This window comes from Pseudonaja textilis, chromosome 1, assembly GCF_049901715.1.
Source record: "Pseudonaja textilis isolate UNSWEBS1 chromosome 1, rPseTex1.2, whole genome shotgun sequence".
In the NCBI taxonomy this organism is placed as follows: domain Eukaryota; kingdom Metazoa; phylum Chordata; class Lepidosauria; order Squamata; family Elapidae; genus Pseudonaja; species Pseudonaja textilis.
This window is the reverse complement of record NC_141990.1, coordinates 294,200,117-294,216,895: the sequence shown is the minus strand read 5'-3', so window position 1 is coordinate 294,216,895 and position 16,779 is coordinate 294,200,117. Positions and strand designations below refer to the sequence as shown.

The 16,779-nt window shown below is 38.5% G+C and overlaps 1 protein-coding gene across 6 annotated transcripts in view; it reads left to right on the top strand.

Moving 5' to 3' along the window:
• Nucleotides 1–980: 980 nt before the first annotated feature.
• SYNE3 (spectrin repeat containing nuclear envelope family member 3) overlaps nucleotides 981–16,779 on the top strand; it is an 81,011-nt gene continuing 65,212 nt past the window's right edge. For 2 of the 6 annotated variants that reach the window (XM_087922130.1, XM_087922129.1), the window contains exon 1: nucleotides 981–1,010. In XM_087922130.1, the coding sequence (XP_087778256.1) occupies nucleotides 1,004–1,010 (7 nt within the window). In that variant the 5' untranslated portion in view covers nucleotides 981–1,003. Of the gene's footprint in view, nucleotides 1,011–2,401; nucleotides 5,904–5,945; nucleotides 6,413–16,779 lie in introns of those variants that run through there. The other 4 variants (XM_087922133.1, XM_087922132.1, XM_026716972.2 and 1 more) reach the window with 2 other exon arrangements.

Sequence of the window (16,779 nt, the reverse complement as noted above, 5' to 3'; positions counted from 1 at the left end):
AATAAAAAGAAACAATAGGACAGGGACGGTAGGCACGTTGGTGCGCTTATGCACGCCCCCTACAGACCTCTTAGGAAAGGGGTGAGGTCAATAGTAGACAGTCTAAGGTTAAAGTTTTTGGGGTTTGAGGAAGAAACCAGAGTCAGGTAGAGTATTCCAGACATTGACCACTCTGTTGCTGAAGTCGTATTTCCTGCAATCAAGTTTGGTGCGGTTAACCTTGAGTTTGTATCTATTGTGTGCTTTTGTGTTGTTATGGTTGAAGCTGAAGTATTCATTGACAGGTAAGTCATTGCAATGTATGATTTTATACACCATACTTAGATCAGACCGAAGACGGCGTAATTCAAGGTTTTCTAGGTCTTTCTCAACTGTGCTAATATCAGATATGTAATGTGGGTTCCAGACTGATGAGCTGTATTCAAGTATTGGTCTAGTAAATGTTTTGTATGCTCTAGTTAGTAGTGTGATATTACCAGAAAAAAAGCTACGTAGGATTAGGTTAACAACTCTTAATGCCTTTTTGGCTATGTAGTTACAGTGGGCTCTAGCACTTAGAACATTAGAGATGAGTATTCTAAGGTCCTTTACAGAGCTTGGATCATCAACAAGGTCTTGACTATTCAGCTTGTATTTTATTTTCTGTTTGTTTGTTTGTTTGTTTTGCCAATATGTAAGACAGAGCATTTATTTGTTGAGATTTGAAGTTGCCATTTGTTTGACCATTCTGATACAGTCAGGATCTTTTTGAAGGGTAGCAATATTATCTGTGGTATTGAACAGCTTCACATCATCAGCGAAGTGAACTCAGTTGCTCTTAATATGATCACAGAGGTCATTTATGTAGAGTGTGAAGAGAGTTGGTCCTAGAACACTGCCTTGGGGGACACCGCTATTGAAAGGTACAGAATTTGAAAGGACACTCCCAATTTTGACCATTTGTTGTCTGTTTGACAGGAAAGCTTCTATCCAGTTATGCAGTTGTCCAGAAATACCATAGGTTATGTACAGTAAGTATGAACAATATTGTTTAAACAATTACTGTATAGTTACAGACCAAATATTTAAAATGTGTCATACATTAACTTTGACTTTTAGAATTCATTCTTGCATGTATTTGCATAGATCCTGCTTTCTTCAGTGAACAAGAGTTTCTCCAGACTAATAATTTGTCTTGGTTTTACTTTAAGTCTAATTACAGTAGTACATAGCGTTTGAATGCCCTCAACATCCTACATGCAAATCCCACATTCATTTTTAAATCTTAGTTTGTCTTGGCTGATCTTTCCAAGATTTATTTCCTTCCTTCCTCCATCCAATTATTAACTGAAACATTGTTATTAACAAAATAATGTACAGTAATCAAAATAACAGGAGTCCCCACAAAAGAAAACATAAAAGGCTTGCAAAATTATTTCAAAACCAAACACACTTAAGAATTTTTACCAGTTTTCTCAAAAGTCCTCTTGCTTGTTCCTGTTCCACAAAATACTAATTCAGATACTGACAGGCCAAACAGCCTTATCATTTCCATCTAATTCAGCATCTGAAAATAGGATGCTACATTTCTGGCAGCTGTTCCTTCGCAAGTGTTTGTTACAAGCAATTATGACATCTTGACATTATCATAGAAGTGAAGTTACTTCAGTAAGCAATAGGTAGATTGATGACCAGTCTCATTCTGAGACTAGTTTCATTGCAATGGTTAATAAAAATATTAACTTCAAATCCTATTCATTCCTTGAGTGTGAATGCTTGTGAATGTATTACCTTAACATTTATCATTAGTAGTGCATTTTTCTTGTCATTTTCAGTTTTACATATGAAGTTCTGGTTGAATTGCCACCTATTGTATAGAAAGGAGAGTGAGTGAGGAAGAGAGAACAAGAAGCAGACTGAGAGAGTGAAGAAGGGATAGAATGTCTTGTTGAAATAATGACAATCTACAAGATTTGGTGTAAAGTCTTGTTAAACCAATAAAAGTTATATCTGAGTGTAGATTAAAAGCAAAATAAAAAGTGCCTATTTTGAAGACTATTGTCCTGCTTCTAAAAAGTACATTGTACCCAAACAACTCTTACATTTGTCTGCCAGCTATTGTTCAGTCATTTTCACCACTCTCTTGGGCATCCTATCACAGGAAATGCATAAAATTGTTCTAGAGAAGCCTGCCAGTGGAAGATGAGAACCCATCCACCCACAGGCCCACAAAGATAACAAAGAATGCAAAATATATGGCAGTTTTTCATCCTTCCCTTAATTGTAAACCTAAGGCATGAAATCTGGCGAGGCTCTAAATAATTGATTAAGTTCTGTCTCACTTATCATTTCATTTCTAAGTGGGTCAGTAGCGTGATTACTCAGTTGAATAACAAAATTTATTAAAATTAAATCTGATGGGCAAATTTATTTGTTTATTTCATTAACTAGTTTCTAGCCCACACAGCTCCAAAACAAGACTGGACAGCTTCACAAAAATAAAAGAATAAGACAGCATATACACAGCAATGTACATAAAACAACAACCCCTCTGAGGGAACAGAACCATCCTGCAACATCCCCCTGCAACTTAAAGAAACTATTTAAGGGGCAGGCAGCTGCTACATGGGATTAAAATTGGCGGCGGGCAGTCCTATGGAAAGTCAGATGGTGTTTGTCATTTATTGCTTGTGACACATTTCCCCAGGACAGTGTTTATCAACCCTGGCAACTTTAACATGCATGGACTTCAACTCCCAGAACGGAAGTGACTGGGGAAACCTGGGAGTAGAAATCCACACGTTTTAAAGTTGCAGGATTGAGAAAAACAAACAACCCAAGAGTCTGCATTTCATATTTGTTTCCCATTGGGAAAATTAGATGCTATTTAACTCCCTTCCCATGGAAACCAATGAGACTTACAGTGCCAAAACTTCCTTGAAGCTGGCCCTTTTAATCATTCCCTTCCTTGAGCTGTCTCCTTTTACAAATTCCTTGGAACTGCTTCATCCAATCTTCTTTATCATAATGGTAGAAGCAGCAGAAGGACCAGAAATAGAGATAATGTGGTTATATTGTTTATGTGTTTTCTTTCGACCATGAATGAGGCAAAAACCTGAATACCAAATCCATTTTTCAAAGTGACATGAAGAGCTCAAATATAACAAAAGCATGGGGTACCCCAATGGTGAGAAGCCTACTAAAGCATTGTTTGAAAACTTTATTGTGAGCTAGGATGTATGCAATAACTTGGGTTATTTAACATCAACAGTCACACAGTGATTTAGCCTTAATAACTGTATTAATTTAATTGCATAGAACACTCTGAATATAAAACTTAGCTACTACTCTTCCTAAGGTTCTGGAACAACATGGGCTACAAATATTAATTAAATTCATTGCTTCCTTAATCACACCTTCAATCAGACTGAAGCTAGATGAAAAAGACAAACAATAAAACTTCTTCACAAATATCCTTTCTTCTTGTTCACCCCATTATGAGACAAAGAATAAACATGGATCATGAAAACATTGACAATTTAATTTGAATCATTGATTTGACAATATAGTGTTTGCTGCATGAGAGAACCAAGGTACATTTCTATAGTATGTATATACCTGTGCATTTCAGCCTGATAGTGTTTTGATTCAGAGATGGGAATCCAAAATACCTTTAAAAAAAAGATGCTTTGGTGCATCTGTAACTGTTAGCAACTCTTAAACCAAACGTATCTTTTCCAGGAATTGCACTGCAGCTGTAGAGGGCAGTTGTGCAATCCTAGGCACAAATGCAGCTGTTTTAAGTGGCTGTCAGCAGATGCCAGCTAGACGAAACACCCCATATGCTCTGAAACACTTTTAAAATCATGCCTTCATTCTTTTATACTTCTTATCAGACATGAATGGGATTGCAGTCTATTCTATAAATTTATCCTAATTTTCTTCCCTTGTAATTGCTATGCGCTGCCTTAGGAAAGAACTGTACCTTAAGGTTGTTGAGAATTATGAACACATTCTTAAATAGCTTAGCACATAAGCTAAGTTATCCAGAACTGCAGGGAGCATTTACTACTTATTATTGAGTCCCATACAATAAACATGAACTTTTTTTTCCCAAAAAATTATTTCATTACTTGCCACAGTAATAAAAAAAACTATACACAAAATTATAAAACAAGAAAACGAAGTAAAACTTGGAAAAAAGAAACAATATACAGGGCACAAGAATTCATGCTCGTAAATGGTGGTCATATCTCATTGTAAAATCCACAGCTAAACTATATTAATAAGAATTTCATTTCTGTGTTGTTAATGATATCAATATTGAAAAGCACTGAGTAGTTGGGGCCGCATATTTAACCTTCAACCAATGCCAGAGAAGTATTTTTGCTAAAAGCAGAGCACAAAGAATCTGTTTTCTTTCAGCAGATGACAATGTCCACGTGACAGAGGTATCATTCAAAAGGATATGAATCTCTGAGAATATAACATCTCTCACAGTTAATACTACATAGAAACACAGAAAAGCTATGGCAAAAAGAAGACCTAATGGTCCATTGAGTCTGCCCATTGAGTTTTCTTTTTTGTTTTCTTTTTAATTTATATATTATTTTTAGTTATTATTTTGACATTTTATTAAAAATTTTTTGGATGATGGGCATGTTTATCCCAAGCAAGTTCAAACTCAGTTACTGATGATTGACCAACTATCTCTGCTGGAAGTTAGTTCCAACCTTCTACTATTCTTTCCATGAATATCAAATCTGGAATTTTAATACCACCTATTAGCTGGGTCACATAGTGCTACTTATACCATAGTTTATAATAAAGTTTAATTTCTTTTGATGAAGTTCTATTAATCAGCCCTGGTGGCCTAGAGTATAGCTCTCTCCTCACAATCAGGAGGGCTGTGAGTTTGACCCTAGGTAGAGGCTAATATTTGGAATAGACTCTCCTGCTGGAGCAGGGGGTTGGACTAGATGACCTCCAAGGTCCCTTCCAACTCTGTTATTCTATCTACTATAATTTAGTTTGAAATGTTTTTGACTTTCTTAGAAAGTCCAAAGTTCAGTCACTATTCCTTAGATACAGCCTTTTGCTTTTATTATTTGAATGTGAAATCACTAAATATTTCATAGCACCATTTTGGGAAGGGGGTTTGGCTTCCAATCAGCATTAAATCCTGGTGACTGGACAATTCCATGCAGTTTTCTTGGCAAGGATTTGGAACCTGGGCCTTTTTCCAATGCTGAGAGAGAAGGACTGCCCCAAGGTCACCCATTTGGCTTTCACAGGATTAGCCTTCTGGTTTCTATCTTGGTGCCTTAGTTACTACTAATTGTTTAGTAGTAGTAGTAGTAGTAGTGGTAGTGGTAGTGGTAGTGGTAATACTACACGATACTAATTAACCTTTAAGTGAATTGCTGAAAATATGGCTATTTTTGAATGTCTCTCACGTTTCTTGCAAAGAATTTCCCCTCTTACATAGCAACAGCTATGCACCGAACTGATTCCCCGCAGGCGTTTGGCGAGGCAAAGTGGATCTTGAACGCCATGCTTTCCGCCACCATTCCGAGTGGTCGTCTCCCTTCCTTCCTCACGTAGAGTTCTTTATGCGGTCATCGCGGGCACATTCTGCCCCACTGACAGAAATAGGTTTCCAACGGCGCGGGGAGATGGGAGCGGCGAGAGTCCTCCCGCACAAACCCTCTCCCCGGCGTGGCCAGGCCAAGTGGAAAAACGCGCTAACGCGACCCAAAAGCCAGCAAGCCCGCACCTCCTTCCCTTTGCTCCGGGAAACTTGACCTGGCCGAGAGCGACGGACCGCAACGGGAGTAGGAAACGACGTCGCGGCCACGGCAGAGACGGAGAGACCGCGGCCGCGAGGAAATGCTGGAAGGCGTCCGAGACCCGCTCAGATGACAGTAAACAATCTTAATTGCGGGGGGGAGGAAAGAGACCGGGACTTATTTGCAGGGCCGTGCCCGCCGTGGCGTCTGGAAGGCCCGGCCGTTGCGTAAGCTCCGTTCGGTCGCTAAACGGTTCCCCATTCGGTTACATAAGCGTGCCGCTTTTGCAAGCGTCCTGTGTTTCGCCTGCCTCCCAGGTGGGGGGAAGAGAGAGCGGAGAATCGCAAGTAGCGGATCTCAGCCAAGGGCGCGCAAAGCCACGGCCGCGATCATCCCTCCCGGGTCCAGGCCTTCCCTTCCTCCCCCAGTCCCCGAGATCATTTCTGCGCAGCGCTCTGCGGCGAAAAGATGAGTCAAGCGGCCCTTCGCCCGCAGCAGGAAGAGGGCAAGAGACGGGGAAGGCCGAGAGGGAGGAGTCGCTGCCAGCGCCATTGATTCAAACGCGCCGCAGCTCCGGGTCCTGGAGTCCTCCAGCTGCAGGGCGGTCTTGGCGGAGGGGCTCTTTGGAGGCGCTGCTTGGGGAGGTGAGCGGAACTCCAGCCATAGTAGCGGTGGGTGGGGGTCGAGGAGGAGGTGGGAGGGGGCCGGCGGGGCAGTCTATCACTTTCGCTTTGAATCGGAATCAGAATAGAATTGGAAGGGGACTTTAGAGGTCTTCTAGCCGAGCCCCCTGCTCAAGCAGGGGACCCTATATCATTTCAGACAGGTCGGGCTGTCCAGTCTCTTCTTAACCTCCAGTGATGGAGCACCCGCGACTTCAGAAGGCAAAGCTGTTCCAATGGTTAACTCTCCGGCTGCCAGCCTGGTAATCTCTCCCCGGCTGCAGTGAGTGATGAGCTGCTTTCATTGGCGGAGGAAAAGCAAACTTTTCTTCCTCTCGCGGAGTCGGTCACCTGCGGGGAGAGGAATATCGCCCGGGGAAGCACGAGTGTGGTCCGGGACGCGTGGCTGAAATGGAAGGGAAGGCAAAGGACTCCAGGGTGGGTTGCCGGTTCCCCCCCCCCCGCCCCCTTCCCAGCTTTTTACTGTTCAAACTGTCCAGTTCTAGCGATATCTCGTATTCCGGGCTTGGTATTCCGGAAAAGTTATTTTATGCAAAAGTTATTTTATGCAGACACGCTGCTATCATTGTAGCGGAGTTGGCTTTGACGCTTTCGTTTCCCTCTTGTTTCCTGCCACAGTTACTCTGTCCTCCCAACGCCTGCCTCGCGCGTGGTAATCTCGGTAGGCTGTTTGTTGTCTCTGTAATAAATATCAGGGTGGTTTGAACTGGCTCAATTCTTTGGTAGAGACAGCACTGATTATTAAGAACTACCCCCCTCCTTTCAAGATAATGGTTATACTAGAATAATTAAAATTCATTTAGATGCAGGTTTTGATGATCGCTGTGTTGTCGTGTGACTGCGCAGAGTTAGACTGCAGAATTGGCAGGCGAGTTGAGTTGCTGGTGCGCCGTGAAAAGGCGGTGAAAGGAGGAAGATAGTGAGAGGCTTTGAAGAACCAGATGTGTAGTTGCCCGCCAGGGTTGGCTTCACAAAATGGGTGTGCCCAAAGTAAGAAAAGAAGAACTTGGTTTTTGCTAAGTGGGCGTGCCTACTATAAGGGCAAACACCTTCCATGGGATAGGAGGAGTGCTAGTGTAAAACAGAAGTGGGGGTGGATGGGTTGTGCAACTGAGTACTTGTGCTATTTATATTGCAACTTTGTTGAATCAATTGAAAGAGGCCTCTAGCTGATATTGTATCTTTTGCTGAATGTATATCTAAGAGTTGGGCTGGCATTTTGGGAAAAAAGACATTTCTGATCAATCCTCTGAGAAGGTTAACTTATGGGGGCTTCTCCTGAAATGCTGAAACATTTATTCCAGCCTATAAAATGATTTTTTGTTCTCATTTAGGCCAGGGAGCATCAGGAGTTATAATCTTACTATAACTTTGCTTACTTTTTTCTTAAACAGTGTTTTATTCATTTTGTTTTTCCTGGTATAGCTACAGGGCAGTGTCATTCAGTTTTAGTTGACATCAGATTTATTAGAAGTGAACTTTGGAAGAAACCTTCCTGTTACCAAAGATGCAGAATAGAGCTCTCAATGTTCACAAAAAAAAATGTTTGGCAACATTTTTCCTCCCAATTCACTTGGAATGTATTGAGACTGTCATTAAAGATGGTCATTGGCATGTTCTAGAAAAAAACAAGAACAGATGCTGTAAGTAACCTGGCATCCTTTAAGTATGTTTGTATCTCCCAAATATACTTCACTGGTGGGACCATTGATTGTAATAACTGTGAGGGTAATTGAACACATTTGCAGTGCACCAGTTGGAAAAAGACATTATCCAAGGCTGCTGTCTCTTAACTCTTTGGGAGAGAGTCATATATAGAGACCTTGCTGTTTTCTGAGTTTGGTTGTTTGTTTGCAGACATTTAATTTCATGTTCGATATGAAACATCTGCAAGCAAATGAAGTTTCAGAGAGCACCAAGGTTTACACAGTTCAACATATATTCTTTGCTATTGAAGGATCATATATACTTTTATATTTTTGGCAGTGTAAGTGCAACTGACTGGAAATTTAAAATCAATTAAAATTAGCAAAAGGTAAACACATTTTATTTGGCTGTTTCCTGCATGCTTTATAGTACTAATATGTGGTGGGTAATAGATTGGTAAACTCAGAAAATCTAAGTTCAAAAACCCCTAGATTATGGAGATTTACTGGGTAATTTGGGACCAGTTGGTTTTTCAATTTAACCCCATACATACTGTCTTACGTACCATAAAGAAAAGATAGATAATAAATAAATAAATAGGATGAGGACTTCTGTTCCTTTTAAGGCTAGCCTTCAGTCGAACGTAGTATTGTCAAATCACCATCAAGATTGGCTCTAGGTCAGTTGTACTAAGAATTATACTTTTTACAGATGAAAAATAATGTGGGGTAGATATGAATTTTACTTATGTATGTACTTATTTGCAAAGCCTAAATCTGCTATATCTATAATCTATAATATGCTGACACTGAGCAACAACTAAAGCGTTCATAATAATACAAGCCAACCCATTCTTCAAACCAGTTCCAAGAGACAATTGCAGTAAACCAGTCTTCCTGGCTTGATGGAAGAACCAGCTTTTCACCAACTTCCTAAAAACTGAAAGGGAAGGCACCAATCCTATTTTTCTGCCCGGAAGGGCAAACACTGGAAAGGTGTTTTATGTGGTTCCCAAAGATGACAAACTCTAACTGGGAAGACATCTAGTGAGCCTGCCCTGTTACATTTTATCGGACAGGCAGATATTAGATGGAAAAGATAATTTCATGACTGTGAACTGTTCTGAACATGAAGGGCTTTAAAGGTGACCACCGACACCTTAAATTCCATCCGAAAGCCAACTGACAACCAGGGCAGTTCTCAGAGTAAAAGTGTGACCATTTCCTGACCTGAGGCATTCTGGACCAGCTGTAGCTTCCTAGTGGCCAAGCCCCAAAATTTGCAGGTGGTCCTGCATCTAAGTACTAATCTTGGGCAACCCTGTTTTGGAGATCATCCAAGATCAACTGGGTGTTGGTTTGTTGGGGCATATGTGTAATTAACAGCAATATAACAGAGAGCCAGCTTGATGTAGTAGTTAAGGCATCAGTCTAGAAACCATGAGATCATGATTTTTATTCCTTTAAATGCCCTGGTAGTGCAGTGGTTAGAATACAGTATTGCAGGGAAACTCTGCCCACAGCCTGAAATTCAGTGCTGATGGGGCTTGAGATTGACTCAGCCTTCTGTCCTTCTGAGGTCGGTAAAATGAGGACCCAGATTGTTAGAAGCAATAGGCTGAGTCTGTAAATCCCCCAGGGAGTGCTGTAAAAGCACTATGGAGTGCTTTATAAGTACTGTTGGAGCACTATGGAGTGCTATATAAGTGCTGTTGCTATTACGACACCAAGTCAACTTAGGCAAGTAACTTTTTCTCAGCCCTAGGAAGGGTGCAATGGCAAACCATTTCTGAAATCTTGCCAAGAAAACTGCAAGGACTTGTAATCAAGCGATCTCTCTGAAAATCTGATACAATTGAATAGAAGGAAAGAAAAAGTAATATGATGTGCTAATCCTTTCAGGCCAAACAAAAACCCCGAAAAGGCAACAATAACTTTCTGCAATTCATCAGAAATCAGAAATACTGGGCCGGCCTTGTTTTGTCATCTGAGTTGCAGCTTAAGAAGATAAACCTGTTCTGTGTTCTAGTAATCAAGATGATAAAAGGGTTTCAAGATGAGAGATTCATTAGAAATATTAACTCTATTACGGACCAGTTTTTAGAAAGCAACTGCCATTGTACTCTGTGGCACTTATTTCCAGCGAAGAGTGCATAAGATTGCAGCCTAATATTACTTTCCACTAGATAAAATTATATAACGCCCAATTTTAAGAATTTTAAACTTCTTAAATTTAGTTCTTTGCTATTTTACATTGGTTTTACCTTCCTCTCTATTCCCATGTTGACCCAACTTTGTTGAAAATATTATTGCAATGAGGTACTGGTACATAAAGCATTTTTGGTACTTTGAAATGCAGTATTATAATCCATGTTAAGAAAAAGTGCAAGTACACTGGAATTTACAATAGAATTTAGAAGTTTACTGAGACTTCTTACTTTGCTGGTTTGTCTTCTTTTATTAAGTGATTAATAAATCTCTCCAAGAGGAAAGAATATGCATATACCACATTGGTGTAACTTTCTGGCTTTCTCTTCACATGTAATACATTATTATTAATCCATCAGGATTCTGGATTTGTCTTGATTTTGGTTCAGAGAGTTAACTTGCAAAAGAGCTTCTCTCTTTGGTATAATTAAAGCTGGCCACAAAGTGCTTTTCATATTGTTGACATTTGTTGTTGGCACAGTTTTTCAGGGAATCCTACCATGTGATTTAACTGACTGTTGTTGGTATTTTCTGTATGCAAGGGGTAAACATTCATTATTTCCAGAAAGGGAAGAGCTCCTGTGAGCAAGGCTGGGAACAAAATTGTATTTGATTGCCTAAAGGAATAAAAGTGGGTGGAACAAACTGTTTGTCATTGGCAAACTCCAAACCATGTGTGCCAAATCTCCCTTGCTCTTTCTTTGTTTATATGCCAAGTAAAAACAAGCAACCTTTTTATGCTCATTAATTATGAGAACAGATGCCGTTCATTTTTCATGAACTTCTTGGTAACATGAATTTATTCATGTCATTAAAGAAAGAAGATATGTATAAACTGGGGGACCAGGACTCCTGAAAAACATTAGTTGTGGCCAAAGAATTCTTTCAGGTAGGCTACAGGGTAAGCTGCAGTGTTACAAAACGGAACAGTTTTAAATACCAGACAAAGCATCATATTATGCATAGTTAATTTAATTCTTATTGAACCAAATCAGATTTGATTTTGTCTTTACCCACTTCCTTGCTACAGCCTCACCCAATTTTTGTTAAATTCAAAACTAAGTAGTGGATTGGATTCCAGGGCCATATTATGTTGCTGAACGTTGGCAGCACTATGAAGGAGGATTGCAAGCTTCAAAAATGGTTTGGAGGAAGTATTTTAAATTTTGTGCAAATAAAACACCCCCTTTTCTCTCCATTAAAACAGCCTCACTTTTTCTGCGCAAAGCTAAAATAATGTTGCTGTTACTTTAAGAGTCAGATTAATAAGTCAGGTTCTTAAAGCAGCTGCATCATTTTTTTCCAGGATCTCCTGAAAAATAAAATCGTTTTCAGTCAAGGAGAAATGAAAGAAATACAGTGAAATGCATCCTTTTTGTTCTATTGTTCTGGATGAGTTTCTTGCTCAATCCCAAGTGAGAGTGACGTAAATGTTTATAGAACAAAAACAGGATTTCTTCCTAAATTAAATGCAGATCAGTGCAACACTGACAGTTTGGAGGTCTTTGTGCTGATTAGTCAACAAGTTTTTAATACAGGAAATAAGTCTTCAGGTTAATTGCTGGTGATAGGAACAGCAAACAAGAATATTAAATTTGTTTGTTTATTTATTTATCCTATTCCTAAACTGCTTATCACCCTCAGAGATGTCTAAGAGGTAGCAATCTCCCTAAAATTTGCTGCTCAAAATCAGGTAGTTGTGATGGGCAGCCTAAAAACTGAATGAATGAATGAGTTAGTGCGTTAATCTTTGTCTAGTAGTGCATTGATAGTGGACAGGTTGGAACTACATTGAGTTACCTATTAATGGTTGTAAATATGTTTTGTAGGTAGCTCACCCAAAGCAGGGTGAGTGTATCCTATTTCAGCAAACTGTGCTGGGATTAATATAAGAAAAAGAGCAATATATTTTTTAATTATGATGAATCAAAATGTCAAAAAAGTCACGAGTTGTTTGACATTCTTTAGAATCCTAACCTCTGCAGGACTATTAAAAAGTTGTAGAAAGTATGAAAAAAGGTTAGATATTGGAGACCCCAAAAAGCAATGTTTAGTACTTGGAGAACAGGATGTATTAGAAGACTAAATTCCAACAAGAACTGCGGAAGTTAAGGAATACAAAAAGGCCTATTATTAGGCTAATTAGGGAACCCCCAAGGAGAAAAAAACACCCCACCAAAACTGACAGGACAAGCTATTGTATATAAATAGATAGCAAACCCCAGTTTCTTCTAGAACTAAAGATGTTTCCTAGTCAGGTAATGAAATGTCTGCAAGAAAATAATCAAACTAGCACCAAGGACTCCACTGGCCTATCATTTGAAAAAAATCATTTTACACATAAAGTATATATAAAACACATATGTTCTAAATCTTTAAATAAAACAAACATATTTTCTCTTAGTAAGACAAAAAATACAAAGAAATACGGGAGATTTTCAACATGACAAAGACATTATTTACTACTTGTTAAAAATTAGGCACTGGGAATTATTCCAAAGAGATTCTGGGACAAGAATTCAACTCCAGTCTTCAACACTGGAAAAGACAATTCTTCTCTTTCTAAGTAGGTCTTTGATTATCCAATACCTTCCAGACATGTTGGAATACAGTTACCATCCTCTTAAGTTGAGTTGAATGGAACTGACAAGAATTGCAGTCTTAAGACTTCTGGAAGGCTACAGATTGGAGAGGTCTGACACAGCAGCCTATATAATTTCATTTAATTTAGATAAGATACTTTTCAATAAAATCTTTGTAGGCATAACACTATTAAGACATTGAGTTTCATCCAAACAACAGGCTGTGCTTTAAGAAATGAGCTTTAAAGATAAATCTAATCTCTTCATTATTTGTTGAAACCCATATTGAGACCAAAAAATCAAACTGCGTTTTCCAAGGAAGCCATCAGCCTGCATAAAAAGGAAGGTAATGACTCATGGGAAAATGAACTGTTTTCCAATAAATAGCCTCGCCCCATTTTATGATGGGTGCTTCTGGCTTATTTTATAGAAAGTGAAATTGTTTTTTCCATTAGTGAATTTTGCCGTACTGATGTTTATGCCTATAGCAAATGTGGTCTTTGATCGCTTAGCTTCACCCATATTCTGCAGAACTTAATGTTTTAATTACTTTTCATGGAAAATATGGTGTTTGCTACAGTACATGCAAACTTCCGTCTTGTTCCCCCCCCCCCCCCAAGTAAATGATACAGATTTGATTAAGTACAGATGAGTAAAGTAAATTCTTTCCAAACTAGGGTGAAATAAGGGCAGTCCTCCCATATTTTCAGTGTTATGGGTAGATGTATGCATTTGAGCATCTGGCATTTGAAATTTTCTTTCTGTATATGGATAGTTCTTTGAGTTTGAATTGTCTTGGAAGGGAATCAAAGTAAGTTGTTTGTGCTTGGATCACCTGGGGGTGGAGGCTTTATAGGATTTCACATAACCCAAACCTTAAAGCAGTTCTTTACTAATGAACCTTGGGGATGCTACTGTAGATAAAGGAGCAAGTTATACAAGATCTCACAATATTGAATACTACATACAGTTAAATAACAAAGCAAACAATATGGGGTGGTTTGGGATTAAGAAGCAATACATGTTTGTATCAGAACCTCGTTCGTTCAGCATCCTATCCTTTCACAAGGGTTCAGTGATAACATTTTGTCTTCTCTCTTTATATTTCATAAAAGTTTCTTTTAATCTTTTGTAAGCTTAAAATATATGTATCTGGGTTTTTTTAAAAAAAAATAATTTAATTTAGGAAAGCATATATTTGTGAGTAATTCAAACCAGTAATTCATCAGCCGCAACAGTGAAAAGTAACACTAACTTCTCCATGGAGATTTAGAAATCATCTGCAGATGTCCTCATATATATATATATGTGTGTGTTTTCTTAAGTTTTCGCAGGTACTTACATGTATGGTATTCAGCTTTGTTCAGGTATTTTCCCACATCATTATAGTTGTGCTTTTAAAGTTGTAGCAACGTTTCGGCAGAATCTCATCTGCCATCATCAGGCTTCTTTATTGTGTTTGTCTGGACAGACGATACAGATGAACACAATACAGAAGCCTGATGATGGCAGATGAGATTCTGCCGAAACATTGCTACAACTTTAAAAACACAACTCTAATGATGTGGGAAAATACCGGAACAAAGCTGAATACCATACATGTAAGTATCTGTGAAAACTTAAGAAAACATACATACATACATACATACATACATACATACATACATACATGAATAAAATCGATCTGCAAGTCATTATATTCCATATGATAAGGAAAAAAGTGAATATTTTGGGGAGCAAAATATGTTTGGTGCTAGAAATCTTTTCTAGATCTGTATATTGTTGCTAGGGGAATCCAGAGAGTTCTGGAAAGGTAGCAGTCACATGATCAAAGACACAAACATTTTAATAGGTGTTGATGCCTGCCCACCTTGCTGAAATTGTTGAGCATTTTGATAAATTTGTTTGCTTGCAAGGATCTGCAAAACTTCATAGGCTTCCTGTCGGTGGAGAGCAAAAGAGCCAAGTACATCTTCAAGGACAGTGTATTTTCTAGACTAGGGAACCCTAGCTAAGAAATCCTGCTTTCTAACCCATGGGGAAGAATAGAATTGGAAGGTCTTCTAGTCCAACCCCCTGCCTAGGCAGGAAATCCTACACCACTTCAGACAAATGGTTATCCACCATATTTTCCAAAACTTCCAGTGTTGGAGCATTCATAGCTTCTGGAGGCAAGTTGTTCCACTGGTTAATTGTTCTAACTGTCAGGAAATTTCTCCTTAGTTCTAAGTTGCTTCTCTCCTTGATTAGTTTCCACCCATTGCTTCTTGTCCTTAAGGAGGCAGACAAGAACCAATCTTAAGGAGGGCAGCCTCCCCCCCACGATCTGAACTGCATAAATGTTTAAATGGACCTTGAAGTCTGCTAAAGTAATATAATGGTATGTGGAAGTGACCTTGAGGAATGAGGGGAAGAGATGCTGCCTAGGAAACGATCAGACAAGAGAAGGAGGAATTGACTGTCAGAGGAAGAAACTTGAGCAATTAAAAGTGGTGGCAGGAGATTTGTGCTTTTATATTTTTGAGATTCTATTAATGTTGCCTTACAATAAAGTAGAATTAGCTCATCTGGCTGAGTTTTCGGTCTAGTTTACCTGGGAGAATTGACAAGCAGTGAACAGGTTTGTGAAAATTATTATTTTTTTAATTCTGTCAAAGTAACTGCAAGGAAAACTTTTTCATAGACTTTGGGGAGAAGCTAAGCCTGCTATTTTTATAAGACCTGCAATTTGGGAAGTATTTATGAGGATATTTATTAGGAAAACCTTGAACATATGTGTAGATCTAATTTCATCTTTGTGTGTTACATGTGTGTGCAATTACTGATCAAAACTGACGAAAGCTATTTTATTGTTTTTCTGTTTTAGTATCTGCAGTTTCTAGCAGCATAAAAATTACTGATTAAAACAAAGCCAGAAAAAGCAAAATATATCCCCATTAATCAACTAATGCTTAATATATGGTAATTTACTGATTAAATCAATTAACAGCTACATTTTCTGTGCTATCATTCTTTTTATCTACTGAATTAATGAATAAAGTTTAAAAAGGCAGTAATATTTTATATAGTCCCTGTAACATTGAAGTCAACTGTTCCATGGAATTTTAATAAAAAGATTAGTGACCTCTGGATGAATAAGGTCACCATGGAAGAAATGGTGGCAGCTTAATGAGAGCAGATATTTATAATATGGTCTGCATCAATAAGTTTTTCTTTGATATAGGTTGCCCAAAAATGCTGCAAAGCTTAAGAAATGACCGCTTAGTTTTTATAGAGTGGGGCCCTTGGTAGTCTCTGAGCTTGGTTGATTTCTTGCAGACATTTCATTACCCAACATGGTAACATCATCAGAACTAGAAGGGATTGTGAGGTTGCTATCGGTTAGGCTTATGGTTATGAACCAGTGGACTGCATTAAAAAGGAGAGGAAAATAATATGTCTTAGAATTAATATCCATAAAAAGAAATTGGATAAAATTCATCCATCACATTTAATTTTGGTTATCTGAATTAACCCATTTGTACAATATGTTCAATCAAAAACTGATCAAATGAGTCACCTATAACAAAAACAATATCAGTGTGATTAGAAAACCAGCTAAGAATATTATGCAAATATATCTATTGACTCATTAAGTGAATTGCAAAAGAGTGTAGTGGGAACAAAACCATAGTAGGACAACTAGGCTTTATATTATATTATGTCTTCTCTGACTTACTACTGAGGATTAGCATAATTGGACAGATGCAGAAACCAACTTTATAGACAATGACACATCTGAGTGAAAGTTGGGTCAGTCTTTATTTACATTAGGGCTACAAAATCTGATTTGCAAAAATCCATGTAACTATAGCAACATTTAAATTTTCTGTACCTACTTTGTGCCATCTAA